Source organism: Cottoperca gobio, chromosome 16 (genome assembly GCF_900634415.1).
Source record: "Cottoperca gobio chromosome 16, fCotGob3.1, whole genome shotgun sequence".
Taxonomy (NCBI): domain Eukaryota; kingdom Metazoa; phylum Chordata; class Actinopteri; order Perciformes; family Bovichtidae; genus Cottoperca; species Cottoperca gobio.
Window position 1 is genome coordinate 14,281,291 of NC_041370.1, and position 21,813 is coordinate 14,303,103.

Consider the following 21,813-nt stretch of genomic DNA (forward strand, 5'->3'; position numbering starts at 1 on the left):
ACACACACACAGAAGCTGTCTCTCTAACTCTCTCTCACACACACACACAAACATAAACTGTCTCCCTCCCTTGCTCTCTCTCACACACACACACACACACACACACACACACACACACACAAACTGTCTCCCTCCCTTGCTCTCTCTCACACACACACACACACACACAAACTGTCTCCCTCCCTTGCTCTCTCACACACACACACACACAAACTGTCTCTCTTTCTCTCTCTGTCTCTCTCACACGCACACAGATACTGTCTCTCTCACACACAGAAAATGTTTCCCTCCCTCTCTCTCTCTCTCTCTCTCTCTCTCTCTCTCTCTCTCTCTCTCTCTCACTCTCTCTCTCTCTCACACACACACACACACACACACACACACACACACACAGAAGCTGTCTCCCTCCCTCGCTCTTACACACACACACACACACAAACTGTCTCTCTCACTCTCTCACACACGCACACACATCTACCTCTAGGGGAATAAAGGCAGGAAGTAGCAGTGAGAAGGCATACTTGATCACATGTACAAACATTGGAACACAATTTAACATTCTGCCTGACACACCCCCCTAATGCACGGAGAGCAGGGAGCTTTGCAGGCACATATAATTTCACAGCCACCACATCATACCATACAGGGTTAATGTGATTTCCCACATCTTTGCGAGCTCTCCAAGTGGATCAGGCTTTATTTTAGACTGTCTACAGCTATGCATGAGAAGTACATCCACTCTCACACGAAGCCTCTTGTTTAATGGGTGTATGGGGGGTGTCTAGACTTTTGAGTTTTAATGTTAGAGGTACATTAATTAATGCGGATGTTGGGTTTTAAACTGGGTTTCACGGTAAAGACAGAGTATAACAGCAGTATTGGGGGAAAGTAAACTCCTCCAAGTTAAAACAAGAGTTTTAGTTGCTTTTTCGAAAGACAGGGTCTTCCATCACAGAGACCAGACACAGGGCCAGTTGTGCAGAAACAGATTTAATGTAGCTTCCTCTCCCCGCCTGACTTAATTTTTCTGCTCTGGCTGCGGGGAAAATTTGAAGCAGACTTTTGGTGGATCTGGGAGGAGGGTTTGCAAGCTCATGTGCCATCTGCTGGACAAAAGATAGGCCCAACATACAAGCACTCGCTCTTGACGAAAGTCATGACTACTTCTGATGTGTTGGCGAGGTTGTTGATCCACCTCGTCTTTGTTAAAAAATGCTTCTTGGACATTGTGCAGTCATGCTATTATTAAGTATTTCATGCTTTCTTTATATTTATTTCATTTTACCCAGAAAATTGCACAATACCCACAGTACTGAGCAGAAAGCTCTGCAAATGTATCATTCTGTCTTTGTAAAACACATTACATCTGTAATATACACAGAATTATAGCATTTGGTGTTATACTTGTTCAGACATCCAAATACTTCTTAAACCGTAGAAATCAAATTGTTGCTTCTTAACCTGCTTAGCATTTGACCTACAGTACGGATAAGAATATTACAATTTGTTCTATAAACATAACGTATGTAGTGTTCATGTTTATATTTACCTATCCACTGCACACACACAAATTGCACTTGTATCTCTGAGGCACTGCCGATTGTCAACTTTCATTATATTCCACTGCATTTCAAGGGAAATACGCTGTCTGTTCTGTCAGAACTACTCCTCACTAATATATGCACATGGTACGCATGAGGAAAGTCCAAGTCCTCTGTATAATCTTTGCCATACTTTTCCAATTCTAAAACAAAAACATAACACTCTTTAGTGACCTGATTTATGCACCAATAATCTAAAATAAGCAGTAAGGAGTATCAACATGAATCTTTCATGTTCAGTTCACGTAATGAAGACAACAAAACAATTGTTATACTAATTGCAGTCACTTTATTATTTCAGAAGGAATATGACTTACCCATGTACATTTTACCTGTGTTCTCAAAATTATGGGAACCATAAACATCTAACGAAACAAAACCTAAATGAGGGCTGTTACATTTGATAGATTTTAAGACAATGTATTGGCATTCATTGAAGATTTGCTCATAAAATAAAAAATACAATGAATCACCCTACTTTCGATGATAACCGAAGAAAAGTTCTGCATTTACTCTCTTCAGTTGTCCTCATTGGGATTTTTATGACGTGTGGTGCAACCTTGAAGCATCTACAGCACCCAAAATTAGTTCCTATCTCTCCACTGCTTTTGCAGAGAGGCTCTGAATTCAGGCCAAGTTAGATGAATGTTGCCAAGACTCCCTGGTATACTAATGCTAAAAAGGCAACCACTTTTGTCCTTTTATTTGGGCTTTTCAATTTACAGATCCATCATTTCCTCCTCCAACGTCTTTCCACTGGTTTCAACATATCGCTCTTGCACTCCAAGAGTACTGGAGAACTGTTAAGGAAAACATGACAAAGTGACACATTTTTAAAAGAACATTGTAAGATTCAGGTTACTTTCAGCATAATTCAAGTCATTAAGTGTTTCAGCCACCCCCCCGTAATTTTCAAGGTTTGACATTAAATCACATGAGTCCCAGTGAGTCACCATAGCGATTGGGAAAGGATACGAGTCGAACTGGAAGTCTGCCCCCACAGCAGCTGACATCATAGCCTGCAAATTCCTCTCCTCCAGGTCACCAAAGCAGTAGCCATTGGCTTTGTCCACTGTTCGTAAGACCTGAATCATGCTCTCTTTGTCCTGGAAACAGAAGAGAAGCATTTGAGATCAGGGGTTTTTCCCTGTATAGATCCACTAAAACTCCCCGCTGATAACTCTCTCACTGAAACCTTGATAATGTGCTGTTTTAAAGCCAATGATATTTCTGGTTTCTGAATAGTCCGTATAAAATATTATATAAATCATGTCAAAAGTCAGTGTTAAGATTTGACCTGTTTCACATCCTCGTTCTCTTTTACTATTTGTTTTCTCTACGAGGCAGATCTACTGCATGAGCACCATACAGGCAGCTCTTCGCTTGAAAATATGAAGAAAAAAACCTTTTGGAAATGTGGCAGTGCCGCGTGTTCAGCCTTGCAGTATGTTATCAATGTTCAGTATTTTGAGATAAGCTACACGTGCATACGAAGCCAAAAAAAACCCAACTTCCTCAGTTGCTCAGAGTTCATCATCTTGTCCTTCTCAAGGTCAAAAGTGTTGCAGCTTTGCTCTTTTAAATGTGCTGTGTTTAAGTAGCATTGGTAACCCCGGTAACTAGTGGCTGCTTAACTTAAAAGGGGGTCGAAAACTCAGAAGTGCATCAAGGCTGCGTTTTCACCACGATGGAAACAAGTGTGCCAACCTGCCATTTGTATAAATTACTAGTCCCATATGCAGTAATGGCACAGCGGTCTAGACTCCTCACACAGGATCATATCAGTCTCCATGAAGAAATAATGTCAGGGAACAAATACAGTGTGCAGACAGCCCTCTCCCTTTCAACAGTCCAATCCATCTGCAGAAAATTGATCCAGTGCTCAATTTCAACTGCTAAAAATGATTTATGATGTACCTGTTGAAACGATAGAAAACGTCTTGGAAGGGAGCCATTTTGGCATAAGCGAATATAATGTTGGAATTTAACATGTTTCAGGCCAGTTCTACTCAGTAGTGTAGATATTCTGTGGATACTGAACCCCTTCACGGAAATATAATCAAGGAATTCTTATTACGCTGTCCACTCCACATCTCTCAGTAGCCTTGCATCATTCCACAGAAAATAAATATAAAATGTAGTACTCAAAAAAGCACTTATAATCATTCAGTCAGTTATTCTGAACCACACACAGAAACGGAGCTTCGAGGCTCCATTTCTGTGTGTGTGCCATGTTTAATACAGCGGATCAGGCCATGTTAGGTGTGATAGTTTTGGATTGAGCTGAAGCAGACTTGACATTTGGAAGTCACTGAGCAATAATCTATTTTTTTTTTTTAAAGTTAGCTTTGTGTGTTAGTCGATTGCAATGTACAGTAGCTCCGTGTTTTTTCCTGCAGCAACAAAGCAAGAACACCCAATGCCTGGTCATGCATATACAACCTGAGCTGTCAGAGAAGATATGTCACATTATATACCTGACATAACTAAAAAGCTGGTGCACCATATAACCATGAATTACATTTCATTCATTCTATTAAATTAAATGCCGAATGTTGATGACAGCCTTGTACATTTGACCTCTATATTAGCTTTAACCACCTTATCCGTAGGAAAGCATAGTTCAGTAGAGTAATGTAAGGTCCTATTGGCTAGCATGTACCACCAGCAGTATAAAACAAATTGAGATGTGATATGTATAACAAGAACCGATTCAAAAACAGCCAACAGTAATACCTGCACATTGAGAGGCACAAAAGAGACGAGGCTGTAATCTTGTATGACCTCTGCCAACTTTTCATTTAGATGATGGAATTTCTTAAAGAAGGGGTCTGCAGCCAGGTGATCGAGAAGATAGGTCAGGTCCATGACCTCTGTGTAGTAGTCAAGGTTGAAGGCTGTACAAGACAACAGACAAAAACAATGTTACCATAGTAAGAGTGATTACAATTTCTATACAAGTTGTACAGTTACTTCTTCATTTTTAAGAAAAATAAGAATCCTGTGTCCTCGTTTGGATTGTGTTAACATTTGTTTTGTTAAAATGGTAAAGCCAACAGCCCTTAACTTACCCAGTTTGCCATACTGCTCAATCAAGTCCATCTTGGAGAGGACGTTAACGTGGGGAAGCTCCACGTGCAGCATGGTGGACAGGGAGGTACACAGCACAGAGATGAACTTGGCTGGGTCAGTGCAGTAGTGAGAGTCCACAAGGTGCACTGAAGTGAGCTTAGAGAAGTGAAAAAGTGTGGGAGAACGACAGGCATAAGACCTATGATCTACATTATGTTGATATTGAGAGAGATGTCGCAGGTCCTTCCTTCCTGCTGCTGTCACACTTTACAACTATCATGACAAACAGCACTGCTCCCAGTAGTCAGCACACACACACAATGACAATTAACCTGTGCAACATCAACATTTCATATATGCAAAAATCTGAATTCAACTATTCTGCTTTTTACTGTTCATTTATTTATTATATCTTGTTATGTTTTTTACTGATCCCCTTTGCTGCTGTAACACTGCAAATGTCTCCACTGTGGGACTAATAAAGGATTATCATTTCTATTATCTCTCATCTTTTTGTACATACACGATGACTGTATAGATAAAGCATCAGTTTAAGCCTCAGAGGACATAACATCTTTCCCAACCCTGAATGTTTGAGGAGCTCACCCTGAAATTCCACTTGGCCAGCTGTGAGAATATATTCTTTACTGAACTCTGGTGGCTGTAGAGCTCCACTTGTCCTGGACAGTCAAACAAGAAGTAACAGTCACTGTGCTGTTTCATCTTGTTCTCTAACCAGTCCAGATTTGCTTCAACATACTCCATACAGTAGAGGAGCCCACCGTTGGGCCCGAGCTTCAAGTTCTCCATCACATCGTCCAGAGTGACCAGCTCTGAGATATCTACTGCACAGGAGTACGGTAGTCTTTCGTTTGCAGGGTCCATGTTCACCACAATCACCTTGCGTCCAAGGCGAGTCAGGAATTCCTGCATTCCTTGACAATAGGTGGTTTTTCCTGAGCCTGGGGGTCCAATGACCACCTGGCCGAAGCGCAGGGTGGGCGTTATTCCTGTCTGACTTGACATGGTTTCAGTGCCCCTGGGACTGGAGAGCTGGAGAGAATCACATTAGATGAGACCAGAAGTCAAAGGGGCCACATGGAATGTCCTGCAGGGGGTCAGCATCCAGGTTCTTACCTGCAGGGTCACATCAGTCAGTGTCAGATATTAGGTAGCATGTAAGAGGCTGGACAAGAGGACACAACTGGTTACGATAGTGATTGTTGGAAAGGCTAAGTCCAAGAACTGTATCACATTGTAATCACTGTTTACTTTGCTTACATGATGGAATATCATGCATCTCAAATCACCTAAACTAAATGTAACCAACTTGAAGTGAGTTACAAATAGATCGGGGCTATATCTATCCGAGACGTTGAATTTATATTAATGCATGCTGGGTTTAAGAGCAGAACCTTGATACTAAGCTAGGCAGGTGTGGATAAATACTTGAACGATCAATACACTCAGGTAACTTTAAACAATAAAGTTAAATACAACTTCCTAACTGTAGCCAGTTAAAAGTGTACGTGTGACCATAGAGACGTCTTACTAACGTTAGCTACATTTTCTGTTATGACATTGTGGACTTGCATTTGTAAATGTAATAAGTATTGATGGATAATTACCGTCTGCCGCCGATATGTTTGCATGCGTACAACGGTTGCTAGTTGGCTAAAGCTACTCTAAAGTATATCCGGGTTACGTAACCGAGATGTCAAAATAAAAGCAGTGATTTTTATTCGTCAAGGGGAACAACACTAGCCTCTGTGCAGTAGTGGGATGTAACCATAGACTGTATAGGCCTGTATAACAATGTAACTACGTACATTTACTCAAATACTTTACAATTGTGCAGTACTTGTACTTTACTTGAGCATTTCAATTTTATGCTAGTTTATTTTTACATCTCACAGGTGAATATTGTACTTTTTACTCCACTACATTTCTCTGATAACTTTAGTTACTAGTTCCTTTGCAGGTTGAGAATATAATACATTGTAAATAAAATAACAAATGATATATTGTTATTGGTTAAGCAACCCAGGAATGTATAAAGCAATTCATGTTAACTCCTCCTTTAACAGCTTTAATATCGAAATGACATATTAATGCATCACTCATTATATTCCAGAAACATAATATAGGCCTATACTGAACACATAATTCTGGAATGGGACATTATGCATAATGAGTGCTTACTTTTGATACTTTAAGTAGATGTTGAAGCTTATCATTTTGTATTTTTACTTTAAAATAATATTAATGTAAGACATTTACATTTTTAACAGTATTATAAAACTGTGATATTTCCGTTGTTACTAAAGTAAAAGATCTGAGTACTTCTTCCACTACTGCCTCTACAATAGTGCTTCATATATTATTTCAGTCTAAAACATCATTAATAGTTTCCGTTACAAGTTGTTTGATAATGAGTCATTAATTTCAGATAATACATAATCGTATAAAAGGACAAAATCAGCACAAGTCGAATGAAAGGTTTGAAAAATGTTTTAATAACACGTTTAGACAAGTTAATGAGTAAAAAACCTAAATAATAATAATAATTTAATTAAGGTCATCTTCGTGGTCCAATGATGCCACCTGGTTGCCAGCCTCTGTACTTCATACTAGTGTTTGGTTGACGCCTCAGCAAGGTGTCGCCTCCATCGATGTCTTTTGGTTTGTCATAGACGGTAGTTATATGAAAATCTGTTTTGGCCTTTTTTACAGGATTCAAAAACAATTTCTCCCCATGATACCTGCCGAAAAGAAGCACATTAACTCCAGGAGAGCACTACAAAGAGTATCCAATCACTGGCATACCAAAACATGCAAGCAGTTATATTTTTGCTGATTCCGTTTGTGTTCATACGCACCCAAAGCCTCTTTTACAATTGGGATGTTGGCCGTCACTCTCAAGGGCGTCAGGAATCCCAACCTGACTGTTCCCCAACCCTTCACCATCCTTCCAGCCCTGCTTTTCCATCAAACGACGGCCAAAGCCCTAAAAAGAAACAAACATTAAACAATTGCTCATATAAGCCATGTCAGAAAAGATGGAGTTAAATTGTAGGCCACCTCCTTACCTTAGTGAACCTCTCAAAGCTGCCAATAGACTGACTCTGTCCAGATCTATCTTCAAGACCCTCCCTCAGCCTTTTTTCATACCGCATTCGGACATAGTCACGGGCATCCATGTCACCTCCATCTGTGAGAGGGGAATCTGGGTTAAAGAAAAGCTGATCCTGCAGAGATAATGCACAGTTTGGTTCCCTGTGTCAAACAAGGTAATCTCAGATGTAAAACAAATTTGCGATACCTTTATCATAGTAAACACTCATGTCAACATCCCAGTCGTCTGTCGTTTGTTCATCAAAATCTAAAAAAAAGGACAGGAGACATAAACATTATTGATCATTCATCAAGCAAATACACTGAATTTAAAAGAAAGAAATCATATACGCCTGCTTTAAATCAATTTGGATCGATATCAATTCTGCACACGTCAACATTTATCTTCTAATGTCTATTATTGTAATCGTACAGTGGAGTTGAGCTGTCTAATTTAACAATACACAACAATTACGCTGTCAGGTTTGAACTAAACAACACCAGCTAAAAATTACTGTTTCAATTTGACCTCCCATAACTTCAGATAACTTGATGTGTTTGTTCATGTTTAAACACATATTATTATTATTATTATATACTTCAAGGGAGGTGCATACCTCCTTCCTCCTCCTGCCAGTACTGGGCGTCGGTGTAGAACACCAGGCCTGAGCCGCCCTTCTCCCACTTCAACTCAATCTCCTCTTCGAACAGCCTCTCTTTGCTTCGTTCCTGGCTCGTTACATCCTCATGCAAAGCCTCATGGCGCTCCCACTCCTCACACCAGTCATCATCCTACAACCAACAACATGAATAATTGTCAAACCAGAGTGAAGGGATAATGATGAAAATTCAACCAGCCCTACAGCTATTCATAACTGTGAATGCTATCATTTAATTGGATTCAAACTCACATCATCTTCATTTGACTGTGCATCCTCGTCCTCTTCTTCCTGTGGCTCATCAGTCTCTGTTGTGTGATCAGCTAGCGGCCTTGGTCTTGAGGATAGAGCAGCATAAGTGCCTGGTCCTGAGATTTCATGTCCAGCAGCTGTTGATACAGTCTCCTCAGTGGCTGGAAGTGTCCAACTGTTCTTATACTGGAAAGGCACATTGCCGTAACGGCGGTTGGAGGCAGTCTTGGGGAAAGTGAGGCCCAACTTCCGGATTAGTCGCGGAGGCAGTCGGCAGGACTGGATGAGCTGTAGGAAAACTTTCACCGGTGTGCCCACGTTCCCATTCTGCATCAGAGCTGGAGGATTCAGCTCGGATAAACTTTTGAGGTCAGCCTCTGTGAAACACTCTGTTAAGGACACCCTGTGCCGCTGCTCGTACTTTGATTTATAGGGGAATGACCCATCATCTGAAAGGATAAAAAAAAAAGACAAATAAATACAACAGAAATAACACTGCCTGGCACGATTAAACAACAAACAAAGACAACACGTGTCAAGTAATTCGCAGTAACACCTACATGGACAAGATGACATAAATTCTCTTTGGACTTTGAAACAATCCCCCCCCCCCTCCCATAAGATCAGCAGTCTGTTGACTGTTTCAAAAAACATCTTAAAAACCCACTTCTTTAAGTTGGCTTTTCTATCATTTCAAGGGTTGATCTGTGTGCCGATTGGCTGCTTTAAGCTTTCTACATTTGCAAGTGAATTGCTTTTGAATGTATTTTCTCTTGTGTGCGCGGTGCCTTTGTGTTTTCTTTATTTTCTGTACTAATGTTGATTGTAAGCACTTTGTAACCTGTGTTAAAAAGGTTTGGCTTACTTACTAAGTGAGGTTCCCACTTAAAGGAAGTTGTGCCTTAAGGATTTGTCTCTGAATCAGTTTGTTTCCAGATTGAAAATTACACAACTGCGACTTTTAATTTCATCTTCAAGTCACTCAAGGAAAAAGATCATTCATTCGGTGATTGTTGTGCACAACGGAAATATGTCAAATTCAAACAAAACGAGATCTCTTCTCCCCCTATCCCCGTAAGCTTCTCACGTGCCTGCCTTTAATTTAACCGTTTATATGTCATATATAAAAGTCTCACTCACCTTTGTCACGTGAAACTTTTACTCTTTTAATAACACAACGTCTAGCCAGCCAGTCCCCCTTCGAGTCAATCCAGTTATTTCCCGCATACATCCGGATTAATCTGTCGGCATCTTTAGCATGAAGTGAGGCGATACAGCAGCACGTCTTCGCCGTCCGCTGTTTCACGGCGCTGCTTTCTGTGACTGTGGAGCTGCCCGCTTCACAGTCACCGCACACGGTGTTGTCGGACCCCTCGGACTCCCTGAGAACCTCCGGTCGATGTCGGTAGTGAAAACACTGAAAACCGCCGCTTTCTATGAACTGACTGAAATAGTTTCTCAGGTCCGCCGAGTGAAAGGCAACAGGGATGTTGCTAATTGCCAAAAACACAGGAGCAACGGCTTCAGAGTCCGCCATGATTGTTTGTTTCTGGCCAGCAAACGTCATCAGATCGAAACGACTTTCAGAAATGACGTCAGCTCCGCTTCCGGAGACGTTAGAAACAGTTAGGTGGGGGCGAGCTTGTGGAGGGCTTTGTATGAGAGCAGGAGGTTTTTGTAGTCGATCCGGGATTGAACAGGGAGCCAGTGAAGTTTCAGGAGAATGGGGGTGATGTGTTCAGATGATTTTGTGCGGGTGGAAATAAAAAGCAGTGCGTGTGATGTTCTTTATGTGGGGTGCAAAGGAGAGGGTGCTGTACAGGAGTGACACAGAGACTCTTAACTTGGCTGGAGAACGGTACGGAGAAGCCATCAATGAGGTTTGGGGCAATGGAGTTTTGTGCTTTGGATAAAGTGCTTTTGGAGCCGATGAGAAGGGCCTCAGTTTTGTCGCCATTGAGGCAAAGGTCAAATTTAGTGTGGTTGTTGTGGTCAGACCTCAAGAGTTAAGTGGTGTCGAAGTTCTCATTATATGGCTGTAATGGGCCTTCTGTTGCTGAAGCTGGCTTATTGTTGTGGCTGTTTTACATACGGTCCTGTCCACCATCGAGCTATGTTTTTATGTTACGTTTAATATGTCTGTCTCGAGTAATTAATTTAAATCAGTGGAGCGACGAGAATATAAATCAATGTGTGAAAGGGTCATCTCTCTTATCAGTAGGTTTGTATTACACAGACCCTTTATTGAAAAGAGAGGTGAAGAGTTAAAAGGCAATACAGGGACAGTGGCAGAATAAATGGTCAGTGTCAAAGTGGAGACAGTGTGATATAAGCACATTAGTCATTGAGCTGGTTGACTTCAATGATGCATCCAATTTTCTCCGGTCAGGAAAATGGAAACCCCAGCAGGAGTTTTCATTTACAAACGTGACAGGTCTTATAGTTGAGATTTATTTATAACCTTTATTTTACCAGGATAGGTCTCATTGAGATTAAAAATCTTTTTCAAGAGTCCTGGCCAAGATAGGCAGCAGCACAATCACAACATTAATTAAAACCTTTACAGACACAGCGGTCTGCTTCAATGTCTTTAAGAGTCGCTTTAAGTCTGTTCAGAGAGACCAGCTCTGAGTTTCAGCTCATTCTGCAGCTGGTTCCAGGCAGCCGGAGCAGCGTAACTAAAAGCCCTTTTCCCAAGTTCAGTACGGACTTTTGGGACAGTTAAAAGAAACAAGTCCTCGGAGCGAAGCCGATATGGTCGACTACATTTCCGACTAATGTAGATCCCTAAGTATGGAGGAAGAGCACCAAGAATAGCTTTATAAATAAGGATGTGCCAGTGTTTCAATCTACGAGTGGTCAGGAAAGATCATCCAACACGAGCATATAAGGTGCAGTGGTGCGTCAGGGTTTTTAGGTTTGTTATGAATCTCAGTGCCCCGTGGTAGACGGTATCCAGAGAGCTGAGGCACTGAGACGATGCAGTCATATAAACAACATCTCCATAGTCCAGCAGAGACAGAAACGTTGCAGAGACTAATCGCTTTCTGGCCTCAAAAGAAAAACAGGACTCGTTTCTAAAGTAAAAACCTAATTTTATTCTTAATTTTTTCAAAAGTTCTAAAATGTGAGGTTTAAAAGAAAGAGAATCTTCAATGATAATAACAAGATATTGAACTGAGACACAGATTCAATCTGGGAACCCTGTGAAGTGGTGATAGGAGGGAGGTTCAAGTGTTTGGTTTTTGCTTTCGAGATCATGAGTTTCATCTTTCCAGCATTTAAAACAAGTTTCAATTCACATATATTACATTGTACAATGTTAAAAGCAGTCTGGAGCTGACAAAGAGCCTGATTTGGGGAGGACGTAGAGCAGTAAATTACTGTGTCATCAGCATAAAAATGGAAATTTACATTTAAAACATTGTGATTAAGATTATTTATATAAATGATAAACAACAATGGTCCTACAACCGATCCCTGTGGCACACCCTTGGATACATTAAGAGAGCTAGAAGTTATACCTTCTGCCCGCGCACACTGATCTGCCTGATAAATAGTTTTCACACCAACAGACAGCTTGATCTGAAAGACTTGTACTGTAGAGTCTTTGTGACAATAAGGCATGATCTACTGTATCAAAAGATAAATCAATAAAAAGTGCTGCACAATGTTCTCTATTGTCCAAGAAATTTATAAAATCATTTACTACTTTTAAGGAGACTGTTGTAGTGCTGTGTTTTTTTGTAAAACCAGATTGAAGGTCAGATAAAATATTATTAGTCGATAAAAAGTACTTTAGTTGTTGACTTACCAATGATTCCAGCACTTTATTTAAGACAGACAATTTGGAGATGGGTCTGTAATTGTTGCGGGAGAGTGGGGTCACCCCCTTTCAACAGTGGGAGAACAAAAGCAGATTTCCAAATAAGGGGAATTTCATTTGTCTCCAGGGATAGATTGAAAAGATGGGCCAGGGGCGAGGCGAGGAAATCAGCTGCTAACTTTAAAAAGTATGGCTCTAGGTTGTCAGGACCTGCTGATTTTCTTGCGTCTAAACTTTAAAGGGCTTTATGCACCTCTGAGACTGTTACTGGATTAAAAGTAAAGGGTTGACCCTGCCAGACACGACCTTCAGAGCGAGCAGGGGCTCCTTGAGGTATGTTCTGAGATTCAAACAAGGAACCAGAGGCAATAAAATGTTCATTAAAACCACCAAGCATGTCTGCCTTGTCAGAGATTTGAAGAGAGTCTTTGACAATACAAGGTGGAAGCTCTATCACATTTTTATTTCCAGCTATTGATTTAGTTTTCCAGAATTTAAGGGGATTATTTAAGTTATTTGTAGTTTCAGTTTGGAAATAATCAGATTTGGTTTTTCTGATTTTAACAGTGCATGCATTTTGCAGCCGCAATAATATAAACTATAATTATCATGTAACAAAAACGACTATGCGGCTACAAAATGTACTACGCACACATTTACCACCACCCCACTTCATCCGGCTCTGTGGAACCCTCCCGGAACGATAGAAATGAGTTTTCCACGGGGACTCTTTTAGCCGCGGACCTTGAGAGTTGGAGACAGGAGAGAACAGGTTAAGTGTCCGTTTTATCATACGGTTATTTCATCTATGCCTTAGCGTTAACCAAATGTTATGAACTGCGAGTGAGGTTGTTACTTTACCCTTACTTCTATTCTCTACAGGGCCACCCCCCCAGCAAACAGACTGGCGTGGAGAATACACCATCCAATAAAAGGTTTTACACCAAACGGGCTTGGATCTTTCTTAAACAAATGAATACACGCGTCTGTGCATAATATGAACAACAAGTATATGGGTTGTGCGCTACACAAACTTAGACCAGACGGCTACTGGGATCACCTTCGTTACAAACGCATAACAAAATTAAGCAGCTGGTTCATCCACAAACAATTTAGTAACGGCAACAGCCCAATTTGTTTTTAATGGCAAATATCAGGTCAAAGGACACCATCCACATGTGCCTCAAGGATGAATCAATTGCAAGTTAACACTCACTCGTTTGTGTACGGCCCAGAGGACAGAGGTTCCCCACCCCTGTGTTAGGGGCAAATGGGGAGGTAGCTGCCATCCCCATCCTCATCAGTTGAATTCTACAGTTGACCATGACCCGCAGGATGTGCTTGTAGATAGATACTTTATTTATCGCGAGGGAAATTTAGGCATCCATCCAGTAGCTTAAAAGACATGACACACAACATTACCCATTAAGAAGTTAAGTGTCGTTTGATGTTAAAATGTATTTTTACCCATCTGCCTCTTGTCAGTCAGACCCACTGCTGTCCAAATATCTCCCACTCTTGTGTTTTTTCTTTTTGGGTGGCACATCACCCTCGTCCTCCTCCTCAGAGCTCACAGCTCTGCCTACACGGAGGATTACAAATGTGTGGAATGGAATAAAACAATGGCAAAGAGGCAACAATAACATCGTGACACGTGTCAAACACTTACAAAGTTTTAAGAGGACATCTAAAAGATACTACAAACCACACGGTTGTGTGCTTGAGTGTACAAAATAGAAAACCCAGTACGGTGTCTGCAAGTAAAGAAACTAGCTTTTGATCAGTACCTTTTTTTGCTTCTCGTTCAGCAACTGTGCCAGGCAGGTTTTGTTTCGGTCTTGATGTGTTTTTATCTCTCCTCCCCCACTTCTCTCACCTGTGCTCTAATTAGGTGTTGATTACCTGATTGGCTGGCCTATCAGGAGGAAGGGTCCTCAATAAAGGAGGACCAGGAAGAACTGGCCTGCTCTCTCTCGCTCCCTTCTTCCTGTGTTGTGGTCTGGGCCACATGCATATACTAAGCAAGGAATTAAGTAGTGATGGGCAAATGAAGCTTTTGTGAAGCACTGAACCACTTCAGCCAGTTGTTTTGAAAATGGGTTAATTTCTGGAAGCTGCAGGTACAGTGACCTCTACAGGCGTAGTGCAAGGCTGCAGTGGATTTAAAGTATCTTTGCCTTGAAAAGACTGAATATCATGTTCTATTTGAAAATAAAGATTGATGATTGTTATTATGTGTTATTGAGAAGAGAATGCTGGGGAAAAAATTGGGCTTTTTAGGCCTTAAATGAGAGTACAGTTTAAGATTGGATAGAGATAAGGGAAATGACATGCAGCATATGGCCAGGTCGGATTTGAACCGCTACGAGCTGCGTCACTGGTGCTGGGCATGAGCAAGTGGGATGTACATTATTCTTTCAACATATTTAGATCTGGTTTCTTTACCTGCTCACAAGGAAGATGATGCTGGCGTGCATAAAAATAGTTTCGCTAGTTGGCTGTCTCCATAATGATCCAATACAAACGCAATACCAACAACTCAACAGCAACAACGCATACTACTACGACAACAACCCACACATTCGCACCAGTACATTATTATATAGTTTTATGTATGACTATGTTATTTATTTTATATATAAGTTGTATAATATAAATGGTATGTATTTATGTTATTTATGACATACTGTTATTATTTTCTTACTTCTTTAGTAGTGATGGAAAAAGTACGCTGATGATTTACAGAAGTAAAAGTAGCAATAAAATGCTCTGTTAAAAGTAAAAGTCCTTTAAAAATCTTTCTTAAAAAGTACAAAAATATGATCCTCAAGTAAAAGTACATACAGTATCACTGGATTATAATTAGTGATGTATTTATTATGATTTAGTATTATGTTTTAAGATACCCAGCAGTTTATAAAATAATGAAATGATTCCCACAAGAATGCAGCTGGTAAAGCTGGGGCTCATTTCAATGACTTTATATACTGGTGGGTAGCTTAATCTATAATAATAGGTTACATCATGTTATTTTTGTTTTATTACATTTTGTATCAATGCCTCCAAAATGTGGTGGAGTCGAAGTATAAAGTTGCATAAAATAGATTTACTTAAGTAAAGTAGAAGTACCTCAACATTGTAAGAACCCGGACCCATTTCTACTTTAGGTAAAACTATATATGAATGTAATAAAGGACATGTTGTGTAAGCATTCTAATTCTTAAATGGCTTGAATCTTACCTTTAGCAACAAAAAAACAAGCTTTTTAGATTGAGCTAGTTCTGTCACATGTGTTGTCCTGGCACATGGCCATCTTGGAGATGTTGTATTGGGAACACAAAATCACATGACCTGACCCACCAGGATGTTCAGTATGTGTCACTTAGGGACTTCATGAGTTAAAATCAAGGGTAAAGCTGTGTAGGGAACTTTCCAGAGCATTTATAGGTTGTGTGACATCTGTGTCACCGTGGGTTCTTTTGGGCTACGTACACGACTTGAGTAAATGTACTAAGTTACATTCCTGCACTGGTTATTCTTCTACATTTCACAGCAAAATTTCAAGGTTTACTATCTCTTCCTTTATCTTTCATGACAATGTGTCTTCTCTACTACCAAACCACATATCCGGAATAATCAATACTGATGTTCATCTCTGAAGGTTTTACTGTATTCACATTGTTGTCTCTATGAAATTGTTGCAGTCCAGTCCAAACTGAAATTTCCCTGATATCAAAGAAATTATATATTTAGAGGAAAATAGAGTGACAGTTATGTACTTTCATTTATAACCAAAAAGCAGTTTAACCCATACAATGTCTCGCTAAGGAAAAACAAAGCATCCTTTGTACATAGTACATTTTAAAGATAGATCCCTCTACTTGGACAGCGAGGTTGGATTTACAAAGAAAGTAACATAAAGTAATAACAACCAAGTCGCGGAGCAGAACAGTGATGGTGATCACTTCTGCATCCTTGATATGTTAAAAGAAGAAGTGAAACCGTTAGACTGATTATTCAACTAAATGCTATGTCTTTTAAGAAAAATATTCAAATCTGTTGCATTTCTACATAAAATAAATAAATACTTATTTCAGAGAGACAACCAAGAAAAGGATTCAGTCAGAGTTCATTGACCCAGGCCAACTCTCCCTCTGGCCTTCACCTCAGCTTTTATCATTGTGTTTTGATAGTAATAGGCAGTAAAACTAGAACAGTGTTTTCTGGACCCTGACATCACTTTACACATACTGTATCACACACTTACTGTGCATTAACCATGCTGGGTTGTGGAAGCCCATGCTAATCCTCAAGAGTGCATGTGTTTGGAAATTACAGATGAAAAATTGAAAAAGCAAATTTGACACCAGTTTGACTTTAAAGACTTTTTAGGTTTATAATCTTATAAGATCCTGTAAAATACTGACTAAAACCTTCACATAGATCATACGCACGAGAGCCCTGCTGTGGACAGGTAGGCTCACAAATAGATGCACCAAATATCCATCTGTGCTGGAAAATTAAATGAAAGTAACTAATTTCATAGTGAGCCTGGAAAAGAAGACGTAGCAGAAATAATATGGCACCCGGTCACAGAAGACATCAATCATGTGTCATTGCACTCGAGGTTTTGGGCATAAAATGAAAATACAGATTCACAATTAAACTGTGAGACTTTTTTCCATACTGGTGCCTGTAACAACACCTTTTTTGATACTTTGATACTTTATACACTTTGGGCAATTTTACCAAAGGCCTTCTCAAATGCCTCAGTATTCCATAGAGAAACTTATAAATCAAATACAGTTAAAAAAAACAACAACATATTAATTAAGGAAACATCTAATAAAAGGATAACTAAACACGACTTAGAATCTGACCAAGCATTCAATGCCAGCTTTCACTATTTTAAATGAATCAATGCAGAGGTTACCTCTAGGTCAGTACCCAAAAAAGTATTGAAGTTTAGCATTATGTTAGTTTAGGTATTACCTTGTCAACATCAGTGCACAGTCTAGCAGTACAGTATATCATTGCAAAAAAAGGAAAAGAAAAGAAAAGAGGAGTTGCATTTCAAAACCCTGAAATATCCTGGTGTACAGATGATCAAAAAACGGAACGATAGTGGTGTTTGAGTTTGCTAACTTCACCTCAAAAGCCTGTCAAAGGAGACAAGATGGTCCATTTAATTAGTGTTCACTTTGGTTTCTCCAGTATTATATATTTAACGTTTGTTTTTTTAGTTGTAGACAAGAAGATTATTCAAATTGAATGGTTTGAAAATGTATGCGGGGGACTCTGGATCTGGCTCAAACTGAATACATTTGTGTTGTCTTGTTAATGAATAGTATATATCACTTGTATGGTGAACCTGAAATAACTATATTTGTATATGTGAACTGAATTCCCCAAATTTCTAATTCCAGGATAATCAAAAAAAATAACCCGAGCAATGTCCCCAGCAGAGTAAATGTGACCTTTGGGTTGATGACCTTGTGAAAACGGAGAGAGGCAAATGTACCTCTGCTGTATTGGCAGTAGGTCAAGGTCTGTACCACTGTGATGTACAAGACATGGAGTCCGTCAGGCACTGAGAGTTCAATGACCTGGGAAAACTAAAACCAAAAGAAAAGCAATAGTCAATATATGGGAGCAGAAAATGTTACAAGAAAAGCAAACTGTGTATTTCAATTGCTATGTTGACACAATTATCTTCAAAATGACGCAATGATTGTCTTATTATTTGTTATTACAGTCTTAACATGATAAAGATATTACAGTCAGATGTCTTCATACATTTTGAGTTTGTACTTATTTTAATAATAATGAAAAAAAAAGAGGCTTTTACATTCTTAAAGGGCCGTTACATCATGACTCATCGGACCTTGATTGTTTTGCTTGCTGGATCTCAGAATATAGCATTTGTTTCACTTATAGAATGAAGGACATTATATTTTTACTGTCTTGGTGGAGATAAGAGCCTGTCCTCCGTATCCATCACCGCCTGTACCTAACCTCTATAAACACAAGCCTTATCGCAAGCATTTACAACTGTCAACCTGCTTCATTAAGCCTGAGGGCTTTGTGAGTGCATTACAGGTCACTGAAAGCTGAAAGGATCACATTCTTGTAGATCACGTAGTGGGTTTTGTCATGCATTTCAAGCTGAGGTCCATTACGGTTTAAACATGTCACTTCTTACATGAATAATCACTGGAGTGTATCGTAATGAGACCACTCAAGGAAAGAAAATAAGGCAATGAAATTCTGTATTCCTTGAAGGGATGAGTAAAGGTACTGACGAAATAAAACAAACATTCGGTGACTGGTGCTGCCAGTAGTGTCTGGCTTGTAATCTCTTTATTGCAGTCATTCACTTTATAAAATGACCTTGACTCCTTTGCTCTGTGGTTCAGATTTTTCTCTGTAAATTCCATCGTGATGCTTTTAGGCTGCTGGGCTTGTGCAGCGGGTGACCATCCCCACAAAAGTAATGAGCATAATATGTTATCTATTGTGGCACCTGTCTCTATACAAGACACGCATTTAGTTGGTGCACGGTACTAAATGTCTAAAACAAAGAAACCTGTCATTAAAAATGAGAAATGTGTTTATTTGTGACAACAATAAAGTAATTAGCTTATCAGTCTCAAGCCTCGGTGCCAGGCACAGGGAGGATAACATTAGAGTAAACTCGATTGAATGACATATGGAACATTGTACCGCCTGTTACAGACGCCATAAACTAGAATTCCTTCTACATTTCTTGGCCAACGTCAGAGTAAAAACAGCTTTATCTATCTGACGTTATCACTGTAAGAAACCTAGCATAAGGACCTGCCAAGGAAAATGTTCTTCATGCATTGATAACCTTCAATGGTATCAATCCATCTGTCCATCAGCCAGCCACTTCAATTTTGTTTTTGTTTTTATTGTGCACTCATGATTTTGTTCTGGCTGAAATATCTCAACAACTATTTGATGGATTGCCATGACACTCATGTTCCCCAGAGGATGAATCCTGGTGACCCTGGAGGTCCCCTGACCTTTCCTGTAGTACTTAATAATAAGTCATTGTTAATGAAATGTCTCAAACACTATTGGCTGGATTGCCATTCAATTTGGGACAAACGACCAAATCCCCCTCAGGTTGAATTGCATTAACCTCCTTGATTTGAGTATTATAGTGTCACTATGACATTCCCATCAGCCTTAGCTGCACTTTGTATTTAGTGCTATTTAATAAATGTTAGCACTGATAACCTCAGTAGTATTTGTAAAATCTGGGTTTTGGATCTGTAGATGTGTTAAGTAAGCCATGTTGGTTGGTTTCATTAATATCAAAGGCAAAAGAATATAAAAGAGGTTGAGCAGTTTTATACCATCAAATTAGGTTTTAAAAATTCCAGTTCCAGGATTGCTATAAAATAAATGAATTGAAAAAAAAAGAACTTGCTTTACCGCATGAGGAAATAACTTATAGGTCAATGCCCCCGCTGTGCTTTGGCTTCTTTCCAGCTCCACAGGTGTGAGCTGGCAGAGTGCAGGGACACAGTGGGGCTGATTACCCCCTCAGTCCTTGGTAGCTTGGTACTGCCTAGGTTAATGACACCGGCTACAAGATAAGACCCAACCCTATTGAGATCCAGGCATGACTCCAACGGCTACTTTTCATTGAGAAAAGCTTATCGGTTTCCCAGGGTTATTCCATCAGTCATCTGGCAGAGCACATGGTTGTTTTTCACGGAGTGTATTGACAAGTCAAGGTCCACTTAGCAGGTTGGGTTGGCCTTATAAATATGGAGACTGAAAGAAGCTGCAGCATTACTCACAAGCTCTTGCAGAGCCCATCCTGGGAGAGTTCTCTTACATTTTATAGCACAGATCTCTACAACCTAATAAAAAAAATGGATAACGGATGTCATTGCGCAGCCAGCACAGACAGGCTTTCAAATCCTATCCTCTATAAAATCCTGAGTCAAATGGATAACAGCGAACAAAGCCAAAACTGCTTCAACTACAATTCAATACCTCATAGATGCAACTGTGAGCTGCGACGGACAGTGTGCTTGAAAAGGTCCTCTGAGGTTTGCAAAGAAGCGTCTGCAGTTCTGGTTAAAACTGTTCATTTCATGAAGAGCTTACCTGCTTTTAACCAGATGCCACCAAACGACCAGTTCTCACTTCTCAAAAGCTGCTGGGCACCGCTCTTTATCTTGGGTCTGGCCCAGGAGCATGTGGACTTCGAGGTGACGGACACACCTGCTGACAGCATGCTGAAAAAGATTCTCCTAAACCGTCAGGAGAGCATCGAAATGGGGAGGGAACAGCCCACCATGGCCGGTTTCAGCAAACTCAAGTCCTGCCTCAAAAAGTTTTGGAGTTTGGATTTGAGTCCAAAGGAGTATGCATACCTCAAAGGGACCACGATATTCAATCCAGGTATGTTTTCATCGAATGTTGTCCATTCAAAAAACTTGTTTTTCAAGGGGTAAAAACATTGAAAACACATATATAACAGTAATAGTATCTAATCTCTTGTCTTTACTTTCAACAGATGTCCCAGATTTAAAGGCAGCTGTCTTTGTTGAAGGCTTGCAGCAGGAGGCTCAGCACGCCCTCAGCGCCATGGTCCAGCTCCTTCACCCAGGGGACCGGGAACGCTTTGCTCGAATCCTCCTCACAGCCTCCACGCTGCAGAGCATCACACCCAGCCTCATCACTGAACTATTCTTCCGGCCCTTGATAGGCCAGGCTGACCTGCTGGAGCTTTTGGTCGACATGCTCTTCTGCAGATAGAAGAGGACGTTAGCTGTCCTGGAGAAGGTTGAATCCAATGTTTTTAAGGGCGGTGATGCAGGACTTCTTCATTGACCAACCCAAGCAATGTTTACTCAAATGAAGGAATGCCTGACAGTGGACTCCTCAAACAAAAGCATTTACGATAGCCAACAAAAATTATGTGAATTGGTGAACATGAGAAGATGAATTGTTTATTTTTACATTGAAGCTCAGGTCACTTTAGCTCAGTCTGAAAATCTTTTATCCTCTGAAATGGAAAGATTTTATTTTCCACATAAAGATAGACTGTACTCACTGTTAATATACTGTATTTTATGTTGAAGATATGTTCTGTCTGCTTCAATGTTGTAAATAAGTCCGCATTTACAGAACATTTCAAATAAATATATTTTTGTACACAAACGTAATAGTGAAGTTCTGTCTCAATCTTCAATCAAAAACACTCACTGCAGGCCACCATAATAGTTTTATGTACCAGGCCTAAAGG

General features: G+C 40.1%; 3 protein-coding genes and 1 long non-coding RNA gene across 5 annotated transcripts; 1 reads left to right on the plus strand and 3 right to left on the minus strand.

Annotated features, from left to right (window-relative positions):
• Positions 1–1,867: 1,867 nt before the first annotated feature.
• gpn2 (GPN-loop GTPase 2) lies at positions 1,868–6,433 on the minus strand. Of its 2 annotated transcripts, none has more exons than XM_029450646.1 (6): positions 6,302–6,433; positions 5,280–5,810; positions 4,673–4,829; positions 4,338–4,498; positions 2,577–2,707; positions 1,868–2,393 (listed from the first exon to the last, which is right to left on the minus strand). In XM_029450646.1, exons 2-6 carry the CDS (start codon positions 5,697–5,699, stop codon positions 2,321–2,323), a joined length of 942 nt encoding a protein of 313 aa, XP_029306506.1. In that variant the 5' UTR covers positions 5,700–5,810; positions 6,302–6,433; the 3' UTR covers positions 1,868–2,320. The 2 variants fall into 2 exon arrangements, with proteins under 2 accessions (XP_029306506.1, XP_029306507.1); XM_029450647.1 differs by lacking the exon at positions 6,302–6,433 and adding an exon at positions 5,811–5,859 and having other exon boundaries at positions 5,280–5,726.
• A 735-nt stretch (positions 6,434–7,168) lies between these two features.
• Positions 7,169–10,332, minus strand: gpatch3 (G patch domain containing 3). The gene is made up of 7 exons (XM_029451747.1): positions 9,839–10,332; positions 8,699–9,147; positions 8,405–8,579; positions 7,996–8,055; positions 7,763–7,884; positions 7,553–7,680; positions 7,169–7,435 (listed from the first exon to the last, which is right to left on the minus strand). The coding sequence occupies exons 1-7, from the start codon at positions 10,263–10,265 to the stop codon at positions 7,252–7,254; spliced, it is 1,545 nt and encodes a 514-aa protein (XP_029307607.1). The 5' UTR covers positions 10,266–10,332; the 3' UTR covers positions 7,169–7,251.
• A 2,178-nt stretch (positions 10,333–12,510) lies between these two features.
• LOC115021618 (uncharacterized) lies at positions 12,511–14,319 on the minus strand. Its single transcript, XR_003833745.1, has 3 exons — positions 14,194–14,319; positions 13,992–14,106; positions 12,511–13,268 (listed from the first exon to the last, which is right to left on the minus strand). It is a non-coding gene; the product is annotated as an uncharacterized LOC115021618 (long non-coding RNA).
• A 6,112-nt stretch (positions 14,320–20,431) lies between these two features.
• On the plus strand, positions 20,432–21,505 carry nr0b2a (nuclear receptor subfamily 0, group B, member 2a). Its single transcript, XM_029452122.1, has 2 exons — positions 20,432–20,966; positions 21,082–21,505. Exons 1-2 carry the CDS (start codon positions 20,432–20,434, stop codon positions 21,321–21,323), a joined length of 777 nt encoding a protein of 258 aa, XP_029307982.1. The 3' UTR covers positions 21,324–21,505.
• Positions 21,506–21,813: the final 308 nt, after the last annotated feature.

Coding starts and splice junctions, on each gene's coding strand:
- gpn2 (XM_029450646.1), bottom strand. CDS start 5,699: ATGTCAAGTCAGACAGGAATAACGCCCACCCTGCGCTTCGGCCAGGTG. Junction 4,499..4,672: donor TGAGCAGTATGGCAAACTGG/GTAAGTTAAGGG, acceptor TGTCTTGTACAG/CCTTCAACCTTGACTACTAC. Junction 2,708..4,337: donor TTGTGCCTCTCAATGTGCAG/GTATTACTGTTG, acceptor TTCTGTTTCCAG/GACAAAGAGAGCATGATTCA.
- gpatch3 (XM_029451747.1), bottom strand. CDS start 10,265: ATGACGTTTGCTGGCCAGAAACAAACAATCATGGCGGACTCTGAAGCC. Junction 9,148..9,838: donor AAAAGTTTCACGTGACAAAG/GTGAGTGAGACT, acceptor TTATCCTTTCAG/ATGATGGGTCATTCCCCTAT. Junction 8,580..8,698: donor CACAGTCAAATGAAGATGAT/GTGAGTTTGAAT, acceptor TGTTGGTTGTAG/GATGATGACTGGTGTGAGGA.
- nr0b2a (XM_029452122.1), top strand. CDS start 20,432: ATGGATAACGGATGTCATTGCGCAGCCAGCACAGACAGGCTTTCAAAT. Junction 20,967..21,081: donor GACCACGATATTCAATCCAG/GTATGTTTTCAT, acceptor TACTTTCAACAG/ATGTCCCAGATTTAAAGGCA.